Genomic DNA, 20,583 nt, shown 5'->3' with positions numbered 1-20,583 from the left:
TTCTTGAAGCAAAATTCATGTGTCATTCAAAATGATTGGTCCACAGCCACGCAACAATTTCTACATGATAATGATAAACCAATGGGCACATTTTGGATAACATGATCCCTATGATAAACTGAGTATTGCTGGTGGCTTATCATGCTTCCCACTATAAACTCTGCCCCTGCCACTCACCCAGCTATTCAAAAAAACAATTGATAAATCAAAGTTCCACAGGAAAAAAAAAATATCCAAGAAAGAAAGAACAGTACAAGATCGTTTGCGAGTGTTCTCTCACCAGAGCAATCCAATTCCACCACTTCACCGACACCGCAATCCTTCAACAACACCCCCCCCCCCCCCCCCCCCAACCAGATCTAATGGCTGTCAATGTTTCTTGAGTGCATTCATTTTGTCCCTGAGATAGTAAAGCTTGGCCCGCCTCACTCTCTTCTTATCCAGGACCTTGATCTCCTTTATGTTTGGTGAGTACCTGCCATAACCCACTCATTTTATGTACAGCTTTTGGGCATCTTAAAATGCAAAGAAATTAGAACAGGTAACAACCATAATAAAAGTAACAAAATGACGCAGCATTTTACATGGTATTGGCAGTAAAAAGTGACGGCACATTCTATTTGAAACACAAGTGGGTAGACATACTGAAGAATGAGAATTTAGCAGCGAATTTGCGGCTATTTTGCAATCATGATTCCTTTCACACATCAAATCCTACAAAACATGATGTCCACGACAAAAATATTTTACAAGGTAAACAAAGTCCCTTCCATGCCGACAAATGCATATCAAAAACTGTCACAAAAAAGTTGCATGAAAAATACACAACCACATCACTACTATTATTATAAACAATACTACACTCACTGAACAAAGCCCCAAAGTCATATCGAGAGTCTTACAGATGGCATAATGCACACAACTCTAGTGCTTGCCTCCATGTTAAGAGAGGTGGTTTCAACAACTTGAACCTGAGACCCTAAATTTTGGGTGTAGTGCCATACTGACATTATCATTGGATCAAAACTCACCCTCAAAATGCAACACTTACTGCACAAGGCTATCAGAGGTCTGGAGATGGCATGATCTATGTAGTCTTTGCTTACTGTCTTACCTTCACATTTGGTGAGGCTGCTTTCATGACATGAACTTATAACTTTCAGGTTTGGGTGTAACACCCTTATCATCAGGTCAAGGCTTGCATTCAGTTATTATTATTGTCTGATTACTTTATAGGTAAGATTTGAATCTCAACAGTAAGGTTGCTACATTGTGACTGGTTGGTCCCAGATTCAAGTCCAATGAAACAGCCTCTCCGCATAAAAGCTGGGTAAGGTTGCATACACTATGACAGCCCTCCCTCTACCCTCACAAAATGGGAGCCTTGTGGCCTAGGAAGCCCTTCAATCTTCCAGACCCAACTAAGCAAGGCCTAAGGCTCTTTTTTCCCCAAAGAGCCCACCATTGTTTTTGCCACCATCTCCAAATAATACTTCATGTGTTGAGCTCAAACTTAACTGTCTACAGTGACCAACAAGATGGTTACTAGTGGGACAACTGCCCCATGGGGAAGAGGGATGAAGCACGAGTCAGTAAATTGTATGGATATCTTGTGAATTTACCAGAAATATCCAAATTCAAATTTGAGTTCAAAAATTTCCAGGTGGATTGGTGTTCTGAGTTCTACATCAATTTTTATACGTACCAAACTTTAGGTTGAGAGAATTGGAGCCTGGAGCATAGTCCCAAGGTGTAATAGAACTCACCTATAAGCTACACATTCATTTTGCTTGTAACAAGATTTATATTATACTTAAAAGTAAATGTGTGAATGTGTGTATGACCACATACATACGCACATATTGCCCTCCTCCAGCCAAAAAGGTAAAGATTTTTATCTCCAAGACATCTTTTCCTTGATAAACAAGCAGCCCACCTGTTCTTTGATACTTTTCCTGGAAGCTCCCTCCTCCACAGACAAATTGCTGTTACGGTCTTAACTTCCTTTCTGTCCAAGTCCTTAATCTGATTCTGAAGTAGGGTGATTTTGATTTCAACCCTGCCAAATACCTCTCAGTTCCACATTTTAAGTCCCTATTGCGAAGTTTCAGTTTTTGTCAAATCGATATTGAAAATTCCTATTTGGAATTTATTCTTTAGTTTTGACGAGATTGGATTTGAGCTTAAACTGGTAGCAGCTGATTGAATTCTGAAATTCTTCCATGCACTTTTCTGTCCTCGTCCATGTCTCTCCTAGAGGCTTCTTCAATAGTTCTAGAGGTCTAAGGCAATGGGATCAACATCCACATTCTTTTTCTTCTAGTGGTGGAAGCATTGCCCAAAATTTCTGCAGAAGATAGTTAAAAGGTTCCTCCAAGGTTTTGGATGGGCACTGATTACAACTCTAGTTTGGAGATGTTGGCTTCAATGTAACTGTGAACCAATGGGGGACCTAAGATATTTGAACGTCCTTGCTGCAAATCTTGGGTGCAAAATGGGAAAGCTCCCAGCTACATATCTGGGACTTTCCCTTGGGGCTTTAAATCTAAAGCAGTGTGCTATAGCAAGGGCGAGGTCAAGAGATTTCAAAGAAAACTAGCTGCTTGAAAGAAGCAATATTTGTCCAAGGGTGGCCAGTTCACCCTATTTAGGAGTGCTAGAGATTATATGTCTTTTAGTAAGGGTACTATTGTCGTTAGAATGTATTTAATTTGTATCATAAATAGAGGAAGAGACCTATCTTCAAGTTAGGTCATTCATTTTAATCAAATCTTAATATGGTATTAGAGCGTGACCCAACCTAAACCCTATTCCCCTCAGCCGTCACCAGAAAACACCATTCCCGTGGCTGTTCTTTCCAGATCCACCCCCATCCATATTATTTCATAAATCCAACTATATACCCATAAACAAACCACCCCCCCCCCCCCCCCCCCCCAAAAATGACCCACCCCACAAAACCCCATCACCAGAGGACACCCCACGCGCTGTCCAAATGCTGGTAGAGCTGACCCCATGCGCCAGTGTGTGAGTGAAGTTCCGGCCACTTTTTTTTTCTTTTTTCCTCTGCCATGTTTTGGTTCCTTCTTTAGACTATATTATCAAGCTATTAGGACAGTGTTTGCTAAAAAATACAACCTTTTTCGACAATGCACTTGCGGTGTTCCGTTCGTTTCTATTTGTTGACCCTATGGGTCATACCCTATTTTGATTATGACAAATACTCCAGTATTTAATGTCTATCAAATTTGTGTGCAAGATAATACTAGCAAGATCATATTGATGGCATGCGGCAACTTGAAGAAGAATGAAGACCCTGATATATTTACTTGTTGTATTTTCATATTCGAGTCTATAATATTTAAATTCAAAGAGGTCTGTAATAATATGCATATCATGCATGTAGGACTATAAGCTCAACACCATAGATAGACCTTAGGAATCACGCTCGGTCGACCTTCTTCGACACCAAATTTTTAGGATATATGCTCAAAAGACTTAGACTGACCTTAGGGCTCATAATTCTGCATGAAAATGTTCTCTATTAACTTAGAATTATTTATTATGTGATTAGGGACAATCTTATAAAGAGTATAGGACCGAAATGCACAAATTGGCATGTTCAGTCGACCGAACTTCTACACGCAGAACCATTTGGTCGACCGAACCTCCCTGGGGTCAACAGTTTGACCCTTCAGTCGACCGAACCTAAAATGAGCTGCAACGCTCTGGTCGACCAAAATGAGACGTGGGGAGATCCCAACCGCCCGGTCGATCGAACTCTCAAGACAAAAATTGTCTGGTCGACCAAACACCAAAGTTCGGTCAACCAAACCCAAAACGGTCGACCGAACCATAAAAATGGTCGACCAACCCTCTCAGGTTGCTCGGATTTTACCTAGGTTAAAAGGTCTTTAATTTTATTAAACCTCATTAAACATTTTTCAAAATTCCTCCTATGTCCCCAACGGTAATATTTTTAAGGATATCTATATATATAGCCCCTCATTTGCCCTGATTAAGGTGTGATTAGCAAATAGGATTAACCAAAAAACCTCTCAAACTTTTTATACTCCCATTTGCCCATTCTACATATTTTGAAGCCAAATTTCTTATACTCTCTTATACAAATCATTCCTTTGATAAACCAATCTTTGTGAGAGTTGTTTGAGTGGTTATTCATTGTTCTATATTGCTAGGATACTCTCATTATATTCATTGTATTTGATTTTCAGATTGAGAGTTGAGCATAAGATTTATCCCTTGATTTTATTTGATAAATCAATGTGAGAAAATTTAGTGGCTAGTGAATCTTTGCATTGTCATTGCAAGACTCATTGAGCTTGTGTTTCTTGTTTGAGCAAAAATTGTTTTCACAAGCTTATTTTCAAATATTTCTTGTGCTAGAATTTTGAGAAAATCATTTTAGAGATATTTTGATTAAATTATTTAGATATCTTTGAAACCCTACCTGTGATTGAGATGTTGTGATATACTGTTTCAAAGATTGATTGATAATACACTCTTGCATTTGATTGCTTAGTGACATTAGCTTAAGGATTATTACACACATATTTGCACTAAGCTTATAGTTCCTACATTATTGGTGTGCATTAATTATATTATGTGCAGTGGTACATATCTGCTTGTATAAGAAGCATTTTCGTGTACGTAAATTTTCATATATTTTGTATTCCAGACGTGGGCCTGAAGAAGGAGACTAACCCTGTTGAATAGTCTCAGATTGGCTTAAACTCAGTTAGGAAAACTAGGTACACCATCCTGGTAAGGTGCAGTTGTAGGTTGAGGTCAGCCCCGTTAATTGACCTGGTTGTAAATGGTGTCGCTCCACACATTAAGAGAGCATTAGGGGAATCCTTAAGCTTGCGAGCTAAAGGCGGGGACATAGGCAGTATTAGCCGAACCCCGATAACATATTGTGTGTGCACTTTACATTTCAGCACTTTATATTTACTACACATGAATGTTATATTTAATATATGGTGAATGCTACGCATGATTTAATTCCAGCATATCATTATCTGCGCAATTGGTGTATGATTAGTAAGACACTAGGTTGAGTTATACTGTTATCTGGTTTAACCTAGGAAGAAAGTTTAAATTTCCAATTCACCCCCCTCTTGGGAATACACCAAAGTCAACACTATTCATGGATTCGTGAAGGCTTCTTTGTGAGTTTTTTAAAGCTGTGGCAACATTCGCATGTTCAATTGAGAGGCTATGGCAGTGCTATATCCATCGGTAAGTTGTTTACCTCGTCCGTGGTTGTGTTGGTGCTTCACATGATTTGTGATTGTCCCAATTATTGATTGTTCTTCTTGTTTTTGGTGTGGTTGCTGATTTGTGAGTGCTGTGAAAATGCTATCTCCATCGGTAAGTTGGTTCACCTCATCTGTTGTTGTGTCGGTGCTTCACATAGTTTGTGATTCTCTCGATTAGTTTTGATTGTTCTTCTTGTTTTTGGTGTGATTGCTGATTTGTGAGTGCTGTGACAGTGCTATATCTGCCATTGAGTTGGCTCACCTCGTCTGTTGTTGTGTCGGTGCTTCACATAGTTTGTGATTCTCCCGATTAGTTTTGATTGTTCTTCTTATTTTTGGTGTGATTGCTGATTTGTAAGTGTTGGGATGGAATCTATGAATCCCAAAAATGTTTCCTACATCACTGCCACAAATAACAACTCAAAAGTTGGATGCAAAGAACTATGTTCAATGGTCTAAAACTGTTCGGATTTATTTAGCAGGATTAGGGAAATCTAATCACTTGCTCCAATTTGATTCTTCTGATGAGAAGAGAAAATATGTGTGGGTTCTGGAAGATGCCTTGATTGTTTCTATTTTATGGAATTCGATGGAGCCATAGATTGCACGGATGTGTATGCATCTAGATACGTGCAAGGAGATTTGGGGTTATGTCAAACTTCTATACTCCGGTAACATCACACGTATGTATGATTTATCCTAGGAACACTTTCAGTTACAACAAGGAGATAGGAGTATTGCTAATTATTTTGGAGAGACGAAGTGTATTCATAACGAGCTTAACATCATGCAACCTATAATTGTCAACATTTGTGAGATGTAGAAGCAGAGGGAGCAGATGGCAGTTCTTCGTGTTCTAGCAGGCTTGAGACCTAAGTTTGAGGCAATTCGGTCTCAGGTACTCAGTAGTGCCAACTTGCCATCATTTGCTGATGTTTATTCTTGTGTCCTTCGTGCTTCCTTTAGCACGCATTCTCCTACTCTTGCATCTGGCTCTAAGAGGACAGCCTTTGCTACACAAGGTGATTCTAGTTCTCTACCAAATAACCGCAAAAGTTATCACGGTGGTTTGAGTGATCGTAGTGGTAGAGACAAACGAGACAGAGGTACTCCTCACAAGTGCACTAATGGTGGATAGAATAATCATACCATTGAGCAGTGTTGGGATCTTCACAGCAGGCCTTTAAGTGTTGCCAATGCAGCCATCACTGACTTCACACCTTTGGGGGCAACCAATGTAGCCACCACCGATTCCTCACCATTGGGGTCGAGTGGGAGGCAATGTACTATATCTATGTCAAAGGAAGAGTATTCCAAGTTCCAATTGTATCGAGCGTCATAACAAGCTTCTCTTCCCATTGCATCTTTTGCCCAAATAGGTAATCACACAACATCCCTGCCATCCAGTACTTCTCATCCTAGTCCTTGGGTCATAGACTCTGCTGCCACTAATCATATGACAAGTACACCTAACTTTTTCTCTTCACTCTTCAATATTCTACAAATTTACCTTGTGTTACTTTTGCTGATGGATCTACTACTATAGTCAAGAGAATTAGGACTGTGAATCCCACTTCTATTTCTCTTCCTTTGGTTTTATACATTCCTAAATTTCCTTTCAACCTTTTGTCCATTAGCAAAATTACTAAATCCATGAATTGTTCAATGGCATTCTTCCCTAATCCTGTGGTTATTCAAGATTTGAAGACGAGGAAGACGATTGGCGGTGTGAAGTTGGTTGACCCTATCACTTTGAGCCGCTATCTCCTTCTACCGCCTGCATTGCTGCTGTCACACCTTTTCAAATTCATTGTCGCCTGGTCAACCTTCATTGGAAAAGATAAAATGTCTTGTTTGAGTTTTGTGTCTAATCTCAATTGTGATTCTTGTCAGTTGGGAAAGCACCGTTGTGTTTCTTTTGCTTCTCGAGTTAATCAACGGGAGGTAAGCCCTTTTATGTTAGTTCATTCAAATATCTGGGGTCCTAGTAGGGTTGTGTCCAAGTTCGGTTTCTGGTACTTTGTAACCTTTGTGGATGATTATTCAAGTTCAGAACACATGTAGAAGATCAAACAAATATGAAAGGAATTGAGAGTACCCAACAACAAAATACAATCATTATTTTCCCCCTTGATGCAGGTCCGCAGCATGGATTTGCAGCCACGAGAGAAAGTGGAAGAGCTAAGAAGGGAAGAAGGGGATATAAGGGGGAAAAACACACATCCACTTCAATTCAAATTCATCAATAAGCAACCTCCTACATGGCTTTTACACACTATTTATAAGAAAGCCTAAAACACAAGAAATTACACATATACCCCTAAAAATACAAACAAGCCCCCAAATACACATAATCTTATGCTACACACGATAAACTATTAAATAAACCCAACAATCTTTCGACCCAAATTTCAACAATCTCCAACAAGAGTCTACCACTCTATCCATGATGACTTCTTGTCCTACATCAAATTTCCCCAAATTGAACAAAATCAGCCTCAAATTTTGAAATGTTGGAGGATCATCAGGAAGAAGCAATGAACTTGGACTCTTCAAAAGCCAGTACTTGATTAAGGTAAACTTTGTACAAATGGCAGCAATTTGGTGTGGGTCTGATGCTGGCAGCACTGGTGAACCCCTCAAAATGTGTAACCAAACTTAATCAACTTTCTCTTGAAGTTCTTCAAAAATTTCCAGTTTTTTTTTTTTTTTTTTTTGCAGGAAAAATAAAAATAGTGGAAGTAGATATTTTACACTTTGATAAGTTGCAGAAAATGGAAAATTTTCCCCACACGCGCTGGGCATAACAGGGGACATTTTTCCTACATGTGCATCACCATCACGTGAAGCGCATGAGTTGGCAACCTGCAGATGACAGGGTAGTCTTCTGCCGGCACAGGGACCACACACAAAGTCAGAGGGCAATGAATATTTGGGGTGAGGCTAATCAGCAGTTTCCTTTTTTGATGCTAAGGGAGGTAAAATGAGATGATGCCAGGAAATCAGGATTTGAATTCAAGGGGCATGATTGTAATTTTTGGACAATTGCAGTTTTTTTTTTGTGGGGGGGGGGGGGGGGGACTGAAATTTCAGAGCAGAGACAATGACTGGAGGGGGCTTGAATATGGGATTGGTATTTAAATTCGTAGACAGTTTCAAGATGAGAGAGAGAGAGAGAGAGATGAGTGGACAGAAAAAAAGATGTAAAAACAAGAGAGAATTGCAGAATTTTAGAAATCCAGGGCATCAGAAACACAGAGAGAGAGAGAGAGAGAGAGAGAGAGAGAGAGAGAGAAAACAAGGAAGGAAAAAAAGAGAGAGGAGAATTAAGGGAAAAATTAGAAAGAAGAGAAGAATAGGAGGAGAATAAGATAAAGGAGAGAAAAGTGAGAGAAATAGAGAGAGAAGATCAGAAGATCAGATTCATGAGAAAATAGAAGCAAAGAGGGAAAGAGAAGGGAGGGGCAGAAGATCAAGGATGGAGAAGAGAAGTTGTTTTGAGGATTCTGCAGAAATTTGAACAGTGCAGATGAAGAATAGGGGGCTGGAAGTTATCATAAGATCAGAAATAGAGAGAGAAAGAAGTAAGGGAGAGAGAAAATATAAGGAGAAAAAAAAAAAGAAAGAACAAGGGAGAAGGAAAGAGAGGCAGCAATAGACTAGACAGAAATTAAAAGGCGGCAGAAAGTTATGAAACAGAACAGAGAAGAACAGAAGGAGAAAGGAGGAAGAAAAGAGAAGACCTGGCTTTTACAAACCATTTATAAGACAGCCTAAAATACAAGAAATTACACATATATCCATAAAGATACATAAAATTACAAACAAACCACTAAATACACAAATATTACAAACAAGCCCCCAAATACACATAATCCTATACTAATTAAACTACATAATAAACTACTAAATAGTTCCAACAATATTTTACCCAATTATTACGAGTTAGTCTCCAACAGAGGTCTACCCATGGTCCAGCTTCTTGTCCTATATCTCCTCTCATTTAAATTTCAAGGAAAAATAGAAAATAAAAGTTCCAGGGCAGCATGTCCCTTAGACAAAGGAAAAATCAACAGTAGGAGCATCATGGAGACAATAAAGATGATAAAGATGGGAAAAAGCTCAAATCAAATTAGCTTCCCCAACCTAAGAATCCTCCCAAAATTGAATCCTCATGCAAGTAGTACCTTTATACCTTACTAAAGGGAAGTAATGATGCAAAACCTAAGAAAACAAATTCCAGAGGCTAATATATATTACGTTGAGAAGGAAAAATGCTTTGGTAGCTGATTTGTTACCCCCCAAGAGTGAAGGGGGTTGAATGGAATATGTCAACAGAGAAGAGGATTGGGAGGAAGTTGAAACTCTGATGCCCTTATTGTGTACAACTCCAGAATCAATGTTAAAAAGGAAGATACTGTTCAAAGCTTGGTGAAAACTAGTGCTTTATGAGCAAAATTAATGAGTGAAGCCCTATAGTTCACTTCCCTGTAGCCAGGGAAATGTGGGAACTTGATCATAAATGGTTCAAATAGAATCCGTAAGGAGGGATGTGGAGGATTGAGAGGTTGAGGAAGTTGAAAATCTACTGTACTTATAGTATAGTTCCAGAGCCAATGTTAACAGGGAGGATACTGATCAATGGTTAGTGAGCTGGGGAGGCTTTATGAGCAAGGATAACAAGGAAAGCTCCATCACTTGGTGCGTCACTGCCCTATTGCTTGGGAAATGTGGAACTTGATCTTACATGTTCTAGAGTGGTCTTGGTTATGCCAGAGAGGCTAAGGGGGCATGAGGCGCAGGTTATCATGCAGGATTGTCGAGAATGTTGCCTCTGAAATGTTAGATGCCTATGTTTCAGAACTCATGGGAATCCCCTAATTGTTAAGCATCTTGAATTCCCAGGAAATGGGAATGCTAGATGCCTTCAAAAAATGGGTATTCAATGCACACCTTTCTCGTAGGTAATCTTGGCCTTAATGGACAAAAATATCCCCACCATTAATTGCTCTTGAATGAAATTGTTCCATCTTGTTCACAACTAATAATAATAATAAATTATGATTATTATTGTAAAAAATTATTGTTAAAATTATTTAAATTAGTTTTTTATTATCATAAAAATTATTACTAATATCATTATCATTATTTCTTTCAATTATTACAATAAAGTAATTATTGTTGTTGTTATTGTTGTTATTTATTGCTATTATTATTAATATAAACGTATGCACACAAGAATCAACATAATACTATTATCCTTACAAGCAGTGTTTTAAAAGGCCTAATCGAGTCTTGCCTTGAAGCTCACCTCAATGCACAACATGCCTAAAACACCTTGATGCTCAATCTAAAATACCAAATTCCAAAAAGGCTAATGCATTTTATGTTGAGGCTTAAGCATTTTTACAGAAGGCATGCTTTTTGCGACTTTTTAGTTGAGGCTTACTCATTTTGGGTGTGTGATCCTTAAGAATAATTGGTTAAATTTTTAACATGTTTGTATAAAAGGAATGTCATAATATGTGTTGATTTCTAGAACTCTTGGATCTCAATCTTTCCAAAATAATTGAGAGTTGTATCCTATATCATGAAAATGGTTTGAGCTTTGTAAAAGTATAGCTATCTCTCGTCATGATTATGTCATGTATTAAAGTTAGCAATTTTTGAATGGCCAACAAACAGTTTGCAAAGTATATATAGTTTTTCTCTCTTTATATTTGTGATTTTCTTAATTTTGGAAGACCCATGTTAGGCCAACCACTGTAATTGGGGTTAAGGTTATCCAGAAACAAGGGATACAAGTGATGCACAAAATTTGCATTTGGTTAAGTGCTTTCAAAAAATCATTTTTGGAAATATATTGGAGAACACCCTAGAGAATACAGGTTTTAGGGAAATGATTTTAAGGTATTTCCTGTGTTTTTGGATACAGTTTCTGGATACAACAAAAAAAAAGGTATGGGGTATAATCCACTTTTAGTAATAATTAGTATTAATTATTATTATAAATTTTACTACCACAGCCACTACTACTATTACTAGTATTATTAATATTATTTTATAACAAATTGCCACTAAGATCAACCCTAACCAAATGCAATTACACCTTCATTTCTAGAAACAACTCCAAAAACAGCCAACCAGATGCATTTTTGAATATAAAAAATACAAGATGCAATATCTTGTTTTCATTTTGAGACGAAACTACAAAAACTCATTTTTGGATCCTTAACCAAAGATGCTCTTACATCCCCAGGAATCTTGATGTGGAACAAAAAAATTCCACCCAGGCATAAAGACACCATGAAAGCATAAGAGATATGTTTCCTGGAAAGGTAAAAGGGTGGACAACAACAGAATGGAGTAGCACATCATTCCTCTTTATATTATGGAGCCTTTGGAGGAATAGGAATAAGAGCTCATGACAGTGTTGAGATGTCTACACAGAATTTTAACAATAATATCACACAGACCTGTCTACACGTGAGCACGCACAGTACATTATGTGTGAATGCTCTGGAAACACTCTAGAGTATATATTTGGAATCAATCTGGAGTGTATCATTTTTTCAAAATGGTTTCTCTCCTACTCTCACTCCTGCTTTAGATATCCTAGCCCCCAATAATTATATGAAAAAAAAATTCAAAAATTTTCATATAACTATGCGCCTTGAATTTTGGGCATGGATTAATACCGCACATCAACATAAAATGACAAAACTGAATACTTTTTTGGTTTTTACATCCAATACAAGCTTTTTCAATGAACACTAAACAAATGCCACACATTAGATACTACATCCCTCAAACTGTTAGCTCTAACTCAAGGAATTAAAAAGAAAAAGGAAAAAAGTGAAGACTGGAGAATACTCCACACAAACATGCATGGCAAAAATAACAAATACAGCCTGATAACAATTTTTTCATATATTTTATAAGCAATATTGTGACAGGCGGAAAAATAAGTTACATAAACATCTTGATGCTCAATCTATTGTTTCGCCCATTATTTTGTATGGATTGAGACCACATACCGATGGGCTATATTTTGCGTGTGCATGCGTGTTCACATGCATGTAGCAGTCATATTTTTCAGCTGATATAGTAGCAAATGTTCAGGAGGCAGGTTTTGTTAAAAACAAAGAGCAACATCCAGGCGCACTTACAGTGGGTAGAGTGACTCAACACCAACTCCTGCCACTAGCCTCCTTACTCTAAATGTTGTGTTTAAACCAGCATTACGCCTTGCAATAACAATGCCTTTTAAAATTGAAACACGCCTCTTGTTCTCGGGGACTTCCTGCTCATATCATGGATCATAACAAAACAAAATGATGGATGATGCACAACTAAATGCCCCAAACAGAATTCCCCAACCCAAGATTCCCCTTGACAAGAACATATCATACCACTTTGAGCTGGATTATGTAACCAGGCTTTATATCAGGGATCTCCCTCTGCACCCTCACTTCCTCAACAGCTTCTTTATCTAAAATCTGAGAAGCAAGCATAGCATTGATTAAAATTCTAATGGATATGACATAATCTGTCACTTCATATTTTAATAACAACCACAAAAAATGCCTGCCTGCATTATATGCTTGGCCGTTTTACTGAGCCTCTTAAATTTGATGCGAGGAGCTACGTCAGAGATGGAGGCAGAAGAATCTTGCAAAACAGATTCAACAGGATTTCCCATTGTTGAGAGGTGTCTGCTCGATAAATTAGGCACCACTGCAGTCCATTGGAACCATCCTGGCCTAAAACTTTCCCTTGCCTAGTGAACCAAGTAGTGTAATGAGAATAGAGAAGTATGGCACCACTGAATATTATTCTCTTAGATTTTGATAATAACAGTAAGTTGAATAAAAGGTAAATAACTACATTTCCAGAACTCTTCAGAAAAACATATCAATGCACTGTTCATTTGAATATTTGATACAGTTACAGTCAGCTCAAAAGGATTTAGTTTTACTTGGAACCAGAAAGCCAAACAATCAACCTCCAATCAATTTTTTTCTAGAACAGCTTAATGGCCCTTGCAATTCAAATGATAGCAGAAAGATCGGTGACACAAATCAAAAACATATTTTGACTGCGTCCATTGCAATTTTCTAGAGACATCAACTCTTCGAGAGCATTGAGGTACCCCATAAGATCAAAATTCAAAAGCAAAAAAATATCTTACCTGCCTATAATGAAAGAAATTGCAACATTAGACCAATTGCTCACACACAAACCAAGCACACGAGTGCTCACACATAAAGAGATAATGTTATGCAGGACCTACATCCTCTTTTTTAGATAACAGAACAAATCCATTAAAATATAATTACAAGAAAAGGAGGATGTAATGTAAAATAAAATTACATCAGTTCCGTCTTCCAATCCCTTTTGAAGATCAGACAGCAGAAGGCCCCAAAAACTCCAAATTAATGTGCACAGAAAGAAGCCATAATTGAGTTTACTACATAGCTACAGCAATGCAGAATAGCAGTAAGGGTTATCGCTACGAGAGAAAATAGGAAGAGAAATAAACAGAATAAGGAAGAAGATGAAGGAAAAAGAAGAACAGAGGACAAAGAAGATACAAAGGAGTGTTGGGGAATGCACGTTAAGTTCCAATTTCAAGGAAACAAAAAAACTTCCTACAATGATGCAACCTACTAAAAAAATACATAATTATATATATACAAGAGTCATGCTCAAGATTAGACACAAACTCAAGTTGATGCAGGGGCAGCATCAAGGTTCTGCAGCCGTGGAGAAATAAGAAAGAAGGGGAAGGGAAGAAAGGGGCGATACTGATACCGGGGGGAAAACTCATGTTCAATACCAATTCAAATTCAACAACTGCCTACAACATGGCTTTCACACACTATTTATAAGAAAGCCTCTTCACATGAAATTACATAAAAACCCCTAAAACTACATTACATTAGAAACATACCCATACTTTAAACAAATATTACAAACAAGCCCCCAAAATACACATAATATCATACTAATTAATCTAAATACAAAATAAACTACTAATTAAACCCAACAATCCCTTAACCCAATTCTTCTTACTTATTCTCCAACATGGCTCTTCCCAAGGTCTTGCTTCTTGTCCTACATCAACTCTCCTCCAGTTAGAAAAAACTCAGCCTGGAATTTTGAAATGTCGTAGAATCAAAAGGGAGAAGCAAACTTGGGCTCTTCAAAAGCAAGTGCTTGAATGAGACAAGAAACCACCTTCCATTGGCAGCACCATAGACTTGAGTTGAGAATTAGCATCAATGAACATATTGGGGATGACAAACTCAATGATGGGAATGTTTGAAAGACTTTGGATGTCTTCAAGCATATGCATTCCTTGCTTGTAGTGTTTTCAAGTTGAGTAACTATGACTGATACATTGTCTCGGTTAATTGGTAGAGCGGACTTCAAACGATTTTCTTCCCATTATAGTGGAAGGAATATGCATTCTCAAGTCCTTGAGTCACACCCAAATCAACCAACCAAGGAGAACCAAGGAGTACATGACCAATCTTCTTAGGTAGGATATCACACCAAACATTAGCTGAATATTCACCCATTTGGATGGGAAACAAACATCTTTCATAAGCATGTACAGTAGAGTTGTCAACCCAAGACATCTCATAAGGCTCCGGGTGAGGTTCCAGATGAAGTTGCATTTGAGCAACTCCATTTATGGAAACCACATTCATTGGACATCTTCCATCAATAATGATTTTACTAACCTTCTCGCCACATTTAAGAAAGGTGTTGAAGAGCTTGAAATTGTGCCCAATCAATAATAATTTTGCAAACCTTTTCCCCACATTTGAGAACGGTGTTCAAGAGCTTGCAATTGTGCCCAAGGTATGATAAATGGCATTTCTTTGTCCTACAACTTGTCACCATGTTGTTGGATTTATGCATATACATGCTGAAGCTATATATCACAACCCCTAACACAATTTCCCCACAAGCTTTACTCCCAATTTCTCAAAAACTATCTTTAATTCACCTTGATATTGACTGTCCTGCTGAAATGAAACAAATTCATGAATAAAGGTCACAAATTAAAGCAACAAAACCTGATTTCCGATGCTGGCAACAACAATTTCTAGGGTCTCATGCCAAATTATCGCTGCTTACAATATATTGTGTCTACGATCAAAATGTCAAGCTGCAGATCAAATTATCATGGAGAAACCCAAAATATCGTTCCTGCATACAATTTCTCGCAAGACAGGAAATTCCAAAAGACTCTGGGAGACTCTCTCACGTGCTTCGACGGGGCATGGAAGGCGTGAATCCGGAAGCAAGATTCCGGCAATGAAACTTCAGCAGACTGCAGATCAGTGGTGGGAGCACAGTGGTGGTGATGGTGTGATGAAAAAAACACAAGACACTAGAGATTTTTGAAGGTTGACGGCTGGAGTATGTTTGGCCAGAGCGTGGGGGTTCTTTCAGTGGTCGAACGGCGATGAAAACTTGGGGGTGAGGGTTTCGGGAGGTCCTGTTTTCAATGGGCTGAGTGGTGTTGCAGGAAAGGGTCTGGAAGGTGATATTTTGAAAAATGGGACACAAATGGAATTTCTGAAAAAGTTCAAAAGTTGCAGAACTTTTGTTTTTTTTTTTAACTGAAATTCAGAAATAGAAATACAGAGAGAGAGAGAGAGAGAGAGAGAGAGAGAGAGAGAGAGAGAGAGAGAGAGAGAGAATTAAGAAAGAAGGAGAGAAATGAGAAGATGGCAGGTTGGAGGAGTTCCTGGACAGAAACTGCCAAGAGACAGTAACATAATTCAGAAATGAGTAAGAGGGTTGAGAGAGTTATGGGAAAGAATTAAAGAGAATAAGAAGAAGAAGAAAAGGAGACGAGAAACAGAGAAGAAGCAAGAGGGCAAAAGGCTGTTGAAGCTTAAAATGGAAACGGAGCCTTGATGAGCTGTAGAGATAGAGAACCTTGATGAGCTGTGGAGAACCAGCCTTGATGTGCTGGAGTGTCGGTGCTAATCCCAGCTCATCCCATTGAATCACCCCATTAAACCTCATTACCATCTTCCATTTATGTCAATCCCCATTCATCTATATATGGAGGTGTGTGTTTGTGAAATGTTGTGAGTGAGTGAATGTAATTGAGTTGAACATGAGAGAGAGAGAGAGGTGCGAGAAAAAGTGAGTTGAGTTGAGTGGAGTGCAGGAGCCTCCTCCTCTTGTATTTTCTCCCAGTACTAGTGAAATTTGGTGTGCTCTGTGGACGTAGGTAAGTTTGGACCGAACCACGTTAAATCTTGGTGTTTATTTTGCTTGTTTATTTTTGCTCGTGGTGTTATTGTTGCTCCTAGATCCCCAACAATTGGTATCAAAACCAGATCGGAGCAAAACCGCCAAATCGGAGCCAAACCGCCAGATCGGAGCCTCTACCCAATATCTCAAAATCGAGTTTTGAGCACACTAGTGTGTTCTCTCAAAGAAACGAAGCCAACGGTGCAAACCAAAGCTCAAACGGAGGTCCCACGAGCCCCCACGCGCCTCCAGAAGGCTGCAACGTCCTCACGCACCTTCATGCGCCCTCACGCGCCGATCAGCTCACGGCGTCTGCAGCTGTGACGTCAGCGTCCAGTCAGCGCCTCATCAACAGCCATGTCGGCGCCTCATCAACGCCGCATGGCATTCAGTCAGCTACCGTGTCAATAGCTGGGCCCACCGTGCCACAATAGCAGTTGGGACCCACAGTGTCATGTCTACAACTGGGACCCACTTTGTCACATCAGCAGCCACGTCATCATATGGGCCCCACTTGCCACGTCAACAATAACGGCATCAGTTGATGGCGTCAATAACGATATCAGTAACGACATCAGCATATTCCGTTAAAAGGGAGTATATTCCGTTTAATTTAACGAAGTTTGACCAGAAAGTTTGACAGGCTTTTCGGAGCCATTTCAGGTCTGTTTTTTGAACGAGTTGAACCATTTCCAGGGTTTTTGACCATTCCGGATCCAACTGTGTTGTCCGTTTGAGCTGATTTCATCTCTAAATAGACGAATCGAGATGTCGAACGAAAAAAGCTCAAAAAACGAGATGTTTGACAGCACCAACTTCGGTTTCTGGAAGATGCAAATCGATGACTACCTGTTTGGTAAGGAGTTGCACTTACCATTAAAGGAAAAGTCAGAATCCATGAAGGAGGACGAATGGGAGTTGCTTGACTGGAAAGCTCTCGGAGCTGTCAGGATGACGCTGGCAAAGTCCATTGCCTTCAACGTCAAGCACATAACAACCACCAAATCACTTATGAATGCGCTTTCCAACATGTACGAGTAGCCATCAGCCGCCAATAAAGTACACTTAATGAAAAAGTTATTTACCATGCACATGCCCATGGGTGAAAGTTTTAGCAAACATCTAAACAATTTCAATGAACTGTCAGATCAACTCGCCTCAGTTCAAATCACGTTTGACGATGAAATCCATGCCTTATTGATTCTTAGTCAATTGCCTGATAGTTGGAAAGGTATTGTTAACGCGATCAGTAGCTCCACAGGAAAATCAAAGCTGAAGTATGATAAGGTCATTAGCATGATTTTGACGGAAGAGATCAGGATGCAGTCAAACAATGTTTCCACTTCAAGTTCAGCCTTGAACGTGGAAAGCCGGAGGAAAGATTCATGGAAAGGAAGCGGACATGGGTGATCAAACAATCGTGGCAGATCTAGGACTAGGCGATCCAAATCCAGAAATCCTAAAGGTTCCAAAGGCACAAAGAACATTGAGTGCTGCAACTGTGGAAAGACCGAGCATTACAGAAATTAGTACAAAGGTCCAAAAAAGAATATGAGGCAAAGACAAAAGCAAATGTCACTTCAGAAAGAGGTGATATGTTGATATGCTCTTTGGAGAGCAGGAAGGGGTCTTGGGTCTTAGACTCTAGAGCCTCATTTCATGCCACTTGCAGTAGAGATTGCCTAAAGGAATATATACCAGGTGATTTCGGTAAGGTATACCTTGGCAATGATCAACCTTGCGACATAGCCGGCAAAGGAATTGTAAAGATCAAGATGAATAGGTCAGTATGGAAGCTGAAAGATGTCAGATATATTCCAGACCTAAGAAAGAACTTGATCTCAGTTGGACAACTAGCAGATGAGGGATAAACCACAACATTCATTAGCGATGAATGGAAGATATCAAAGGGTGCACTGACGCATGAGGTAAGAAAAGTAGAACACTTTATGTGACCTCTAATACCTGCATGTCTATTTCAGTTGCTACAAGAAATGATGATAACAACATTTGGCACCAATGACTCGGTCACATAAGCGAAAAGGGACTCAGGGTGATGCACTCAAAGGGAAAATTGAGTGATCTACGGTTAGTAGAGAGACATGTGCGAGTATCGCATTCTCGAGAAACAAAAGAGGGTCGGTTTCCAGACATACACTCGTACCCCAAAAAAGAAGAGACTTGAACTAGTCCATTCAGATGTATGGGGGCTGACGACCGCCTCATCTACAGGCAAAAGGAATTACTTCGTGACATTTATCAACGATCATTCTCGAAAGGTATGAGTTTACTTTCTGAAATATAAATCAGATGTCTTTTATGTTTTCAAGATTTGGAAAGCAATGGTTGAGAAAATGAAACTGGTTTAAAAATCAAGAAGTTGAGAACCGACAATGGTGGTAAGTATGAAGACACCAAGTTCAAGAAATTTTGCTATGAGCATGGTATCAAGATGGAAAGAACTATGCCAAGTACGCCCCAACACAACGGCATAGCCGAGCGGATGAACCGATCGTTGATTGAAAGAACCAGAAGCATGCGTATACAGTCAGGCTTATCAAAGTAGTTCTGGGCAGGAACCGGTCAACACAGCAGCATACTTGATTAATAGGAATCCATCAGTATTATTGGACCACAGACTACCAAAAGAAGTATGAGGCGGAAAAGAGGTGAGACTTTCACATTTAAAAGTTTTTAGTTCTATTGCATATGTGCATGTTAGTGATCATGTTAGAAACAAGCTTGATCCAAAGTCCCGAAAATGCACCTTCATCGACTACGGTGAAGATGAGTATGGGTATCGCATTTGGGACAATGAAAACAAGAAGGTAATCAAAAGCAGAGACGTGATCTTCAATGAAAAGGTGATATACAAAGACAAACACACAACAGAACCCATAGAACCAACTCAGAATGAAACAACTTATGTAGACTACAAATGATGTCCTAGAAGGTGCTGGGACACAATAGAAAAACACCAAGAATCCTCAACCAGAGGAGACACAATAGCAAAACGCCAAGAATGCTCAGGCGGAGGAACTTGTGTAGCAGATCGTCGCACCACCGCCTCCTACTCCAACTCCGGAACTTGGGAGATCTTCTCGAATCCATGTACCAAATAAAAGGTATATGAATTGTTTACTTCTTACAGATGGAAAAGAACACGAATGTTATGATGAAGCATATCAGGCAGGAGATTTGAGCAAGTGGGAGCTTGCGATGAAGGACGAGATGAAGTTCCTTGCCTCCAACAAAACGTGGGAACTAGCTAAGTTGTCCAAAGGTAAGAAGGCTCTTCATAACAAGTGGGTGTACAAGATCAAAGAAGAACATGATGGCTCCAGGGGGTACAAAGCTCAGTTGGTAGTCAAGGCTTCGAGCAGAAGGAAGGAATCGACTACACTGACATCTTTGCACCAATTGTGAAACTAACAACCATCAGATCAGTCTTGAGCATTGTTGCCTCAGAGGGCCTACATCTCGAGCAGTTGGATGTGAAGACGGCATTTCTTCACGATGATCTAGATAAGGAGATTTACATGCATTAGCCAGAAAGATTCTCAGTGAAAGGTAAAAAGAATCTTGTGTGCAGATTGAAGAAGAGCTTATACGGTCTCAAACAAGCTCCCAGGCAATGGTATAGAAAATTTGACAGCTTTATGCGCAGGAAAGATTTTCAGAAGTGCAATGTCGACCACTGTTACTACTTCAAGAGGTATCAGTCTAACTATATCATTCTATTACTATATGTCAATGACATGCTAGTCATAGGACTAGATATAGAAGAGATCAGAAAATTGAAGCAGGAATTGTCAGAGGAGTTTGACATAAAGGACTTAGGCTCAGCAAAGCAGATACTAGGGATGTGGATCTCTAGAGATAAGCAACAGGGAACGTTGCGGTTATCTCAGTCGAAGTATATTAGCTATGTTTTACAGAGATTCAACATGAGCAACGCCAAAATAGTAAATACACCATTGACCGACCACTTTCACCATTTCAAGGATCAGACTCTCCA

General features: G+C 39.2%; 1 protein-coding gene across 2 annotated transcripts in view; it reads right to left on the bottom strand.

Moving 5' to 3' along the window:
* The window catches only part of LOC131145554 (large ribosomal subunit protein bL19cz-like), a 36,133-nt gene continuing 15,550 nt past the window's right edge, over positions 1–20,583 (bottom strand). For both annotated transcript variants that reach the window (XM_058094700.1, XM_058094701.1), the window contains exons 4-7: positions 12,874–13,062; positions 12,695–12,781; positions 12,452–12,585; positions 1–475 (exon numbers count right to left, since the gene is read on the bottom strand). In XM_058094700.1, the coding sequence (XP_057950683.1) occupies positions 370–475; positions 12,452–12,585; positions 12,695–12,781; positions 12,874–13,062 (516 nt within the window). In that variant the 3' untranslated portion in view covers positions 1–369. The remainder of the gene's footprint in view (positions 476–12,451; positions 12,586–12,694; positions 12,782–12,873; positions 13,063–20,583) is intronic.

The sequence above is a fragment of the Malania oleifera genome, chromosome 13, assembly GCF_029873635.1.
Source record: "Malania oleifera isolate guangnan ecotype guangnan chromosome 13, ASM2987363v1, whole genome shotgun sequence".
Classification (NCBI taxonomy): Eukaryota; Viridiplantae; Streptophyta; class Magnoliopsida; order Santalales; family Ximeniaceae; genus Malania; species Malania oleifera.
This window is presented reverse-complemented; position numbering and strand designations above follow the sequence as displayed.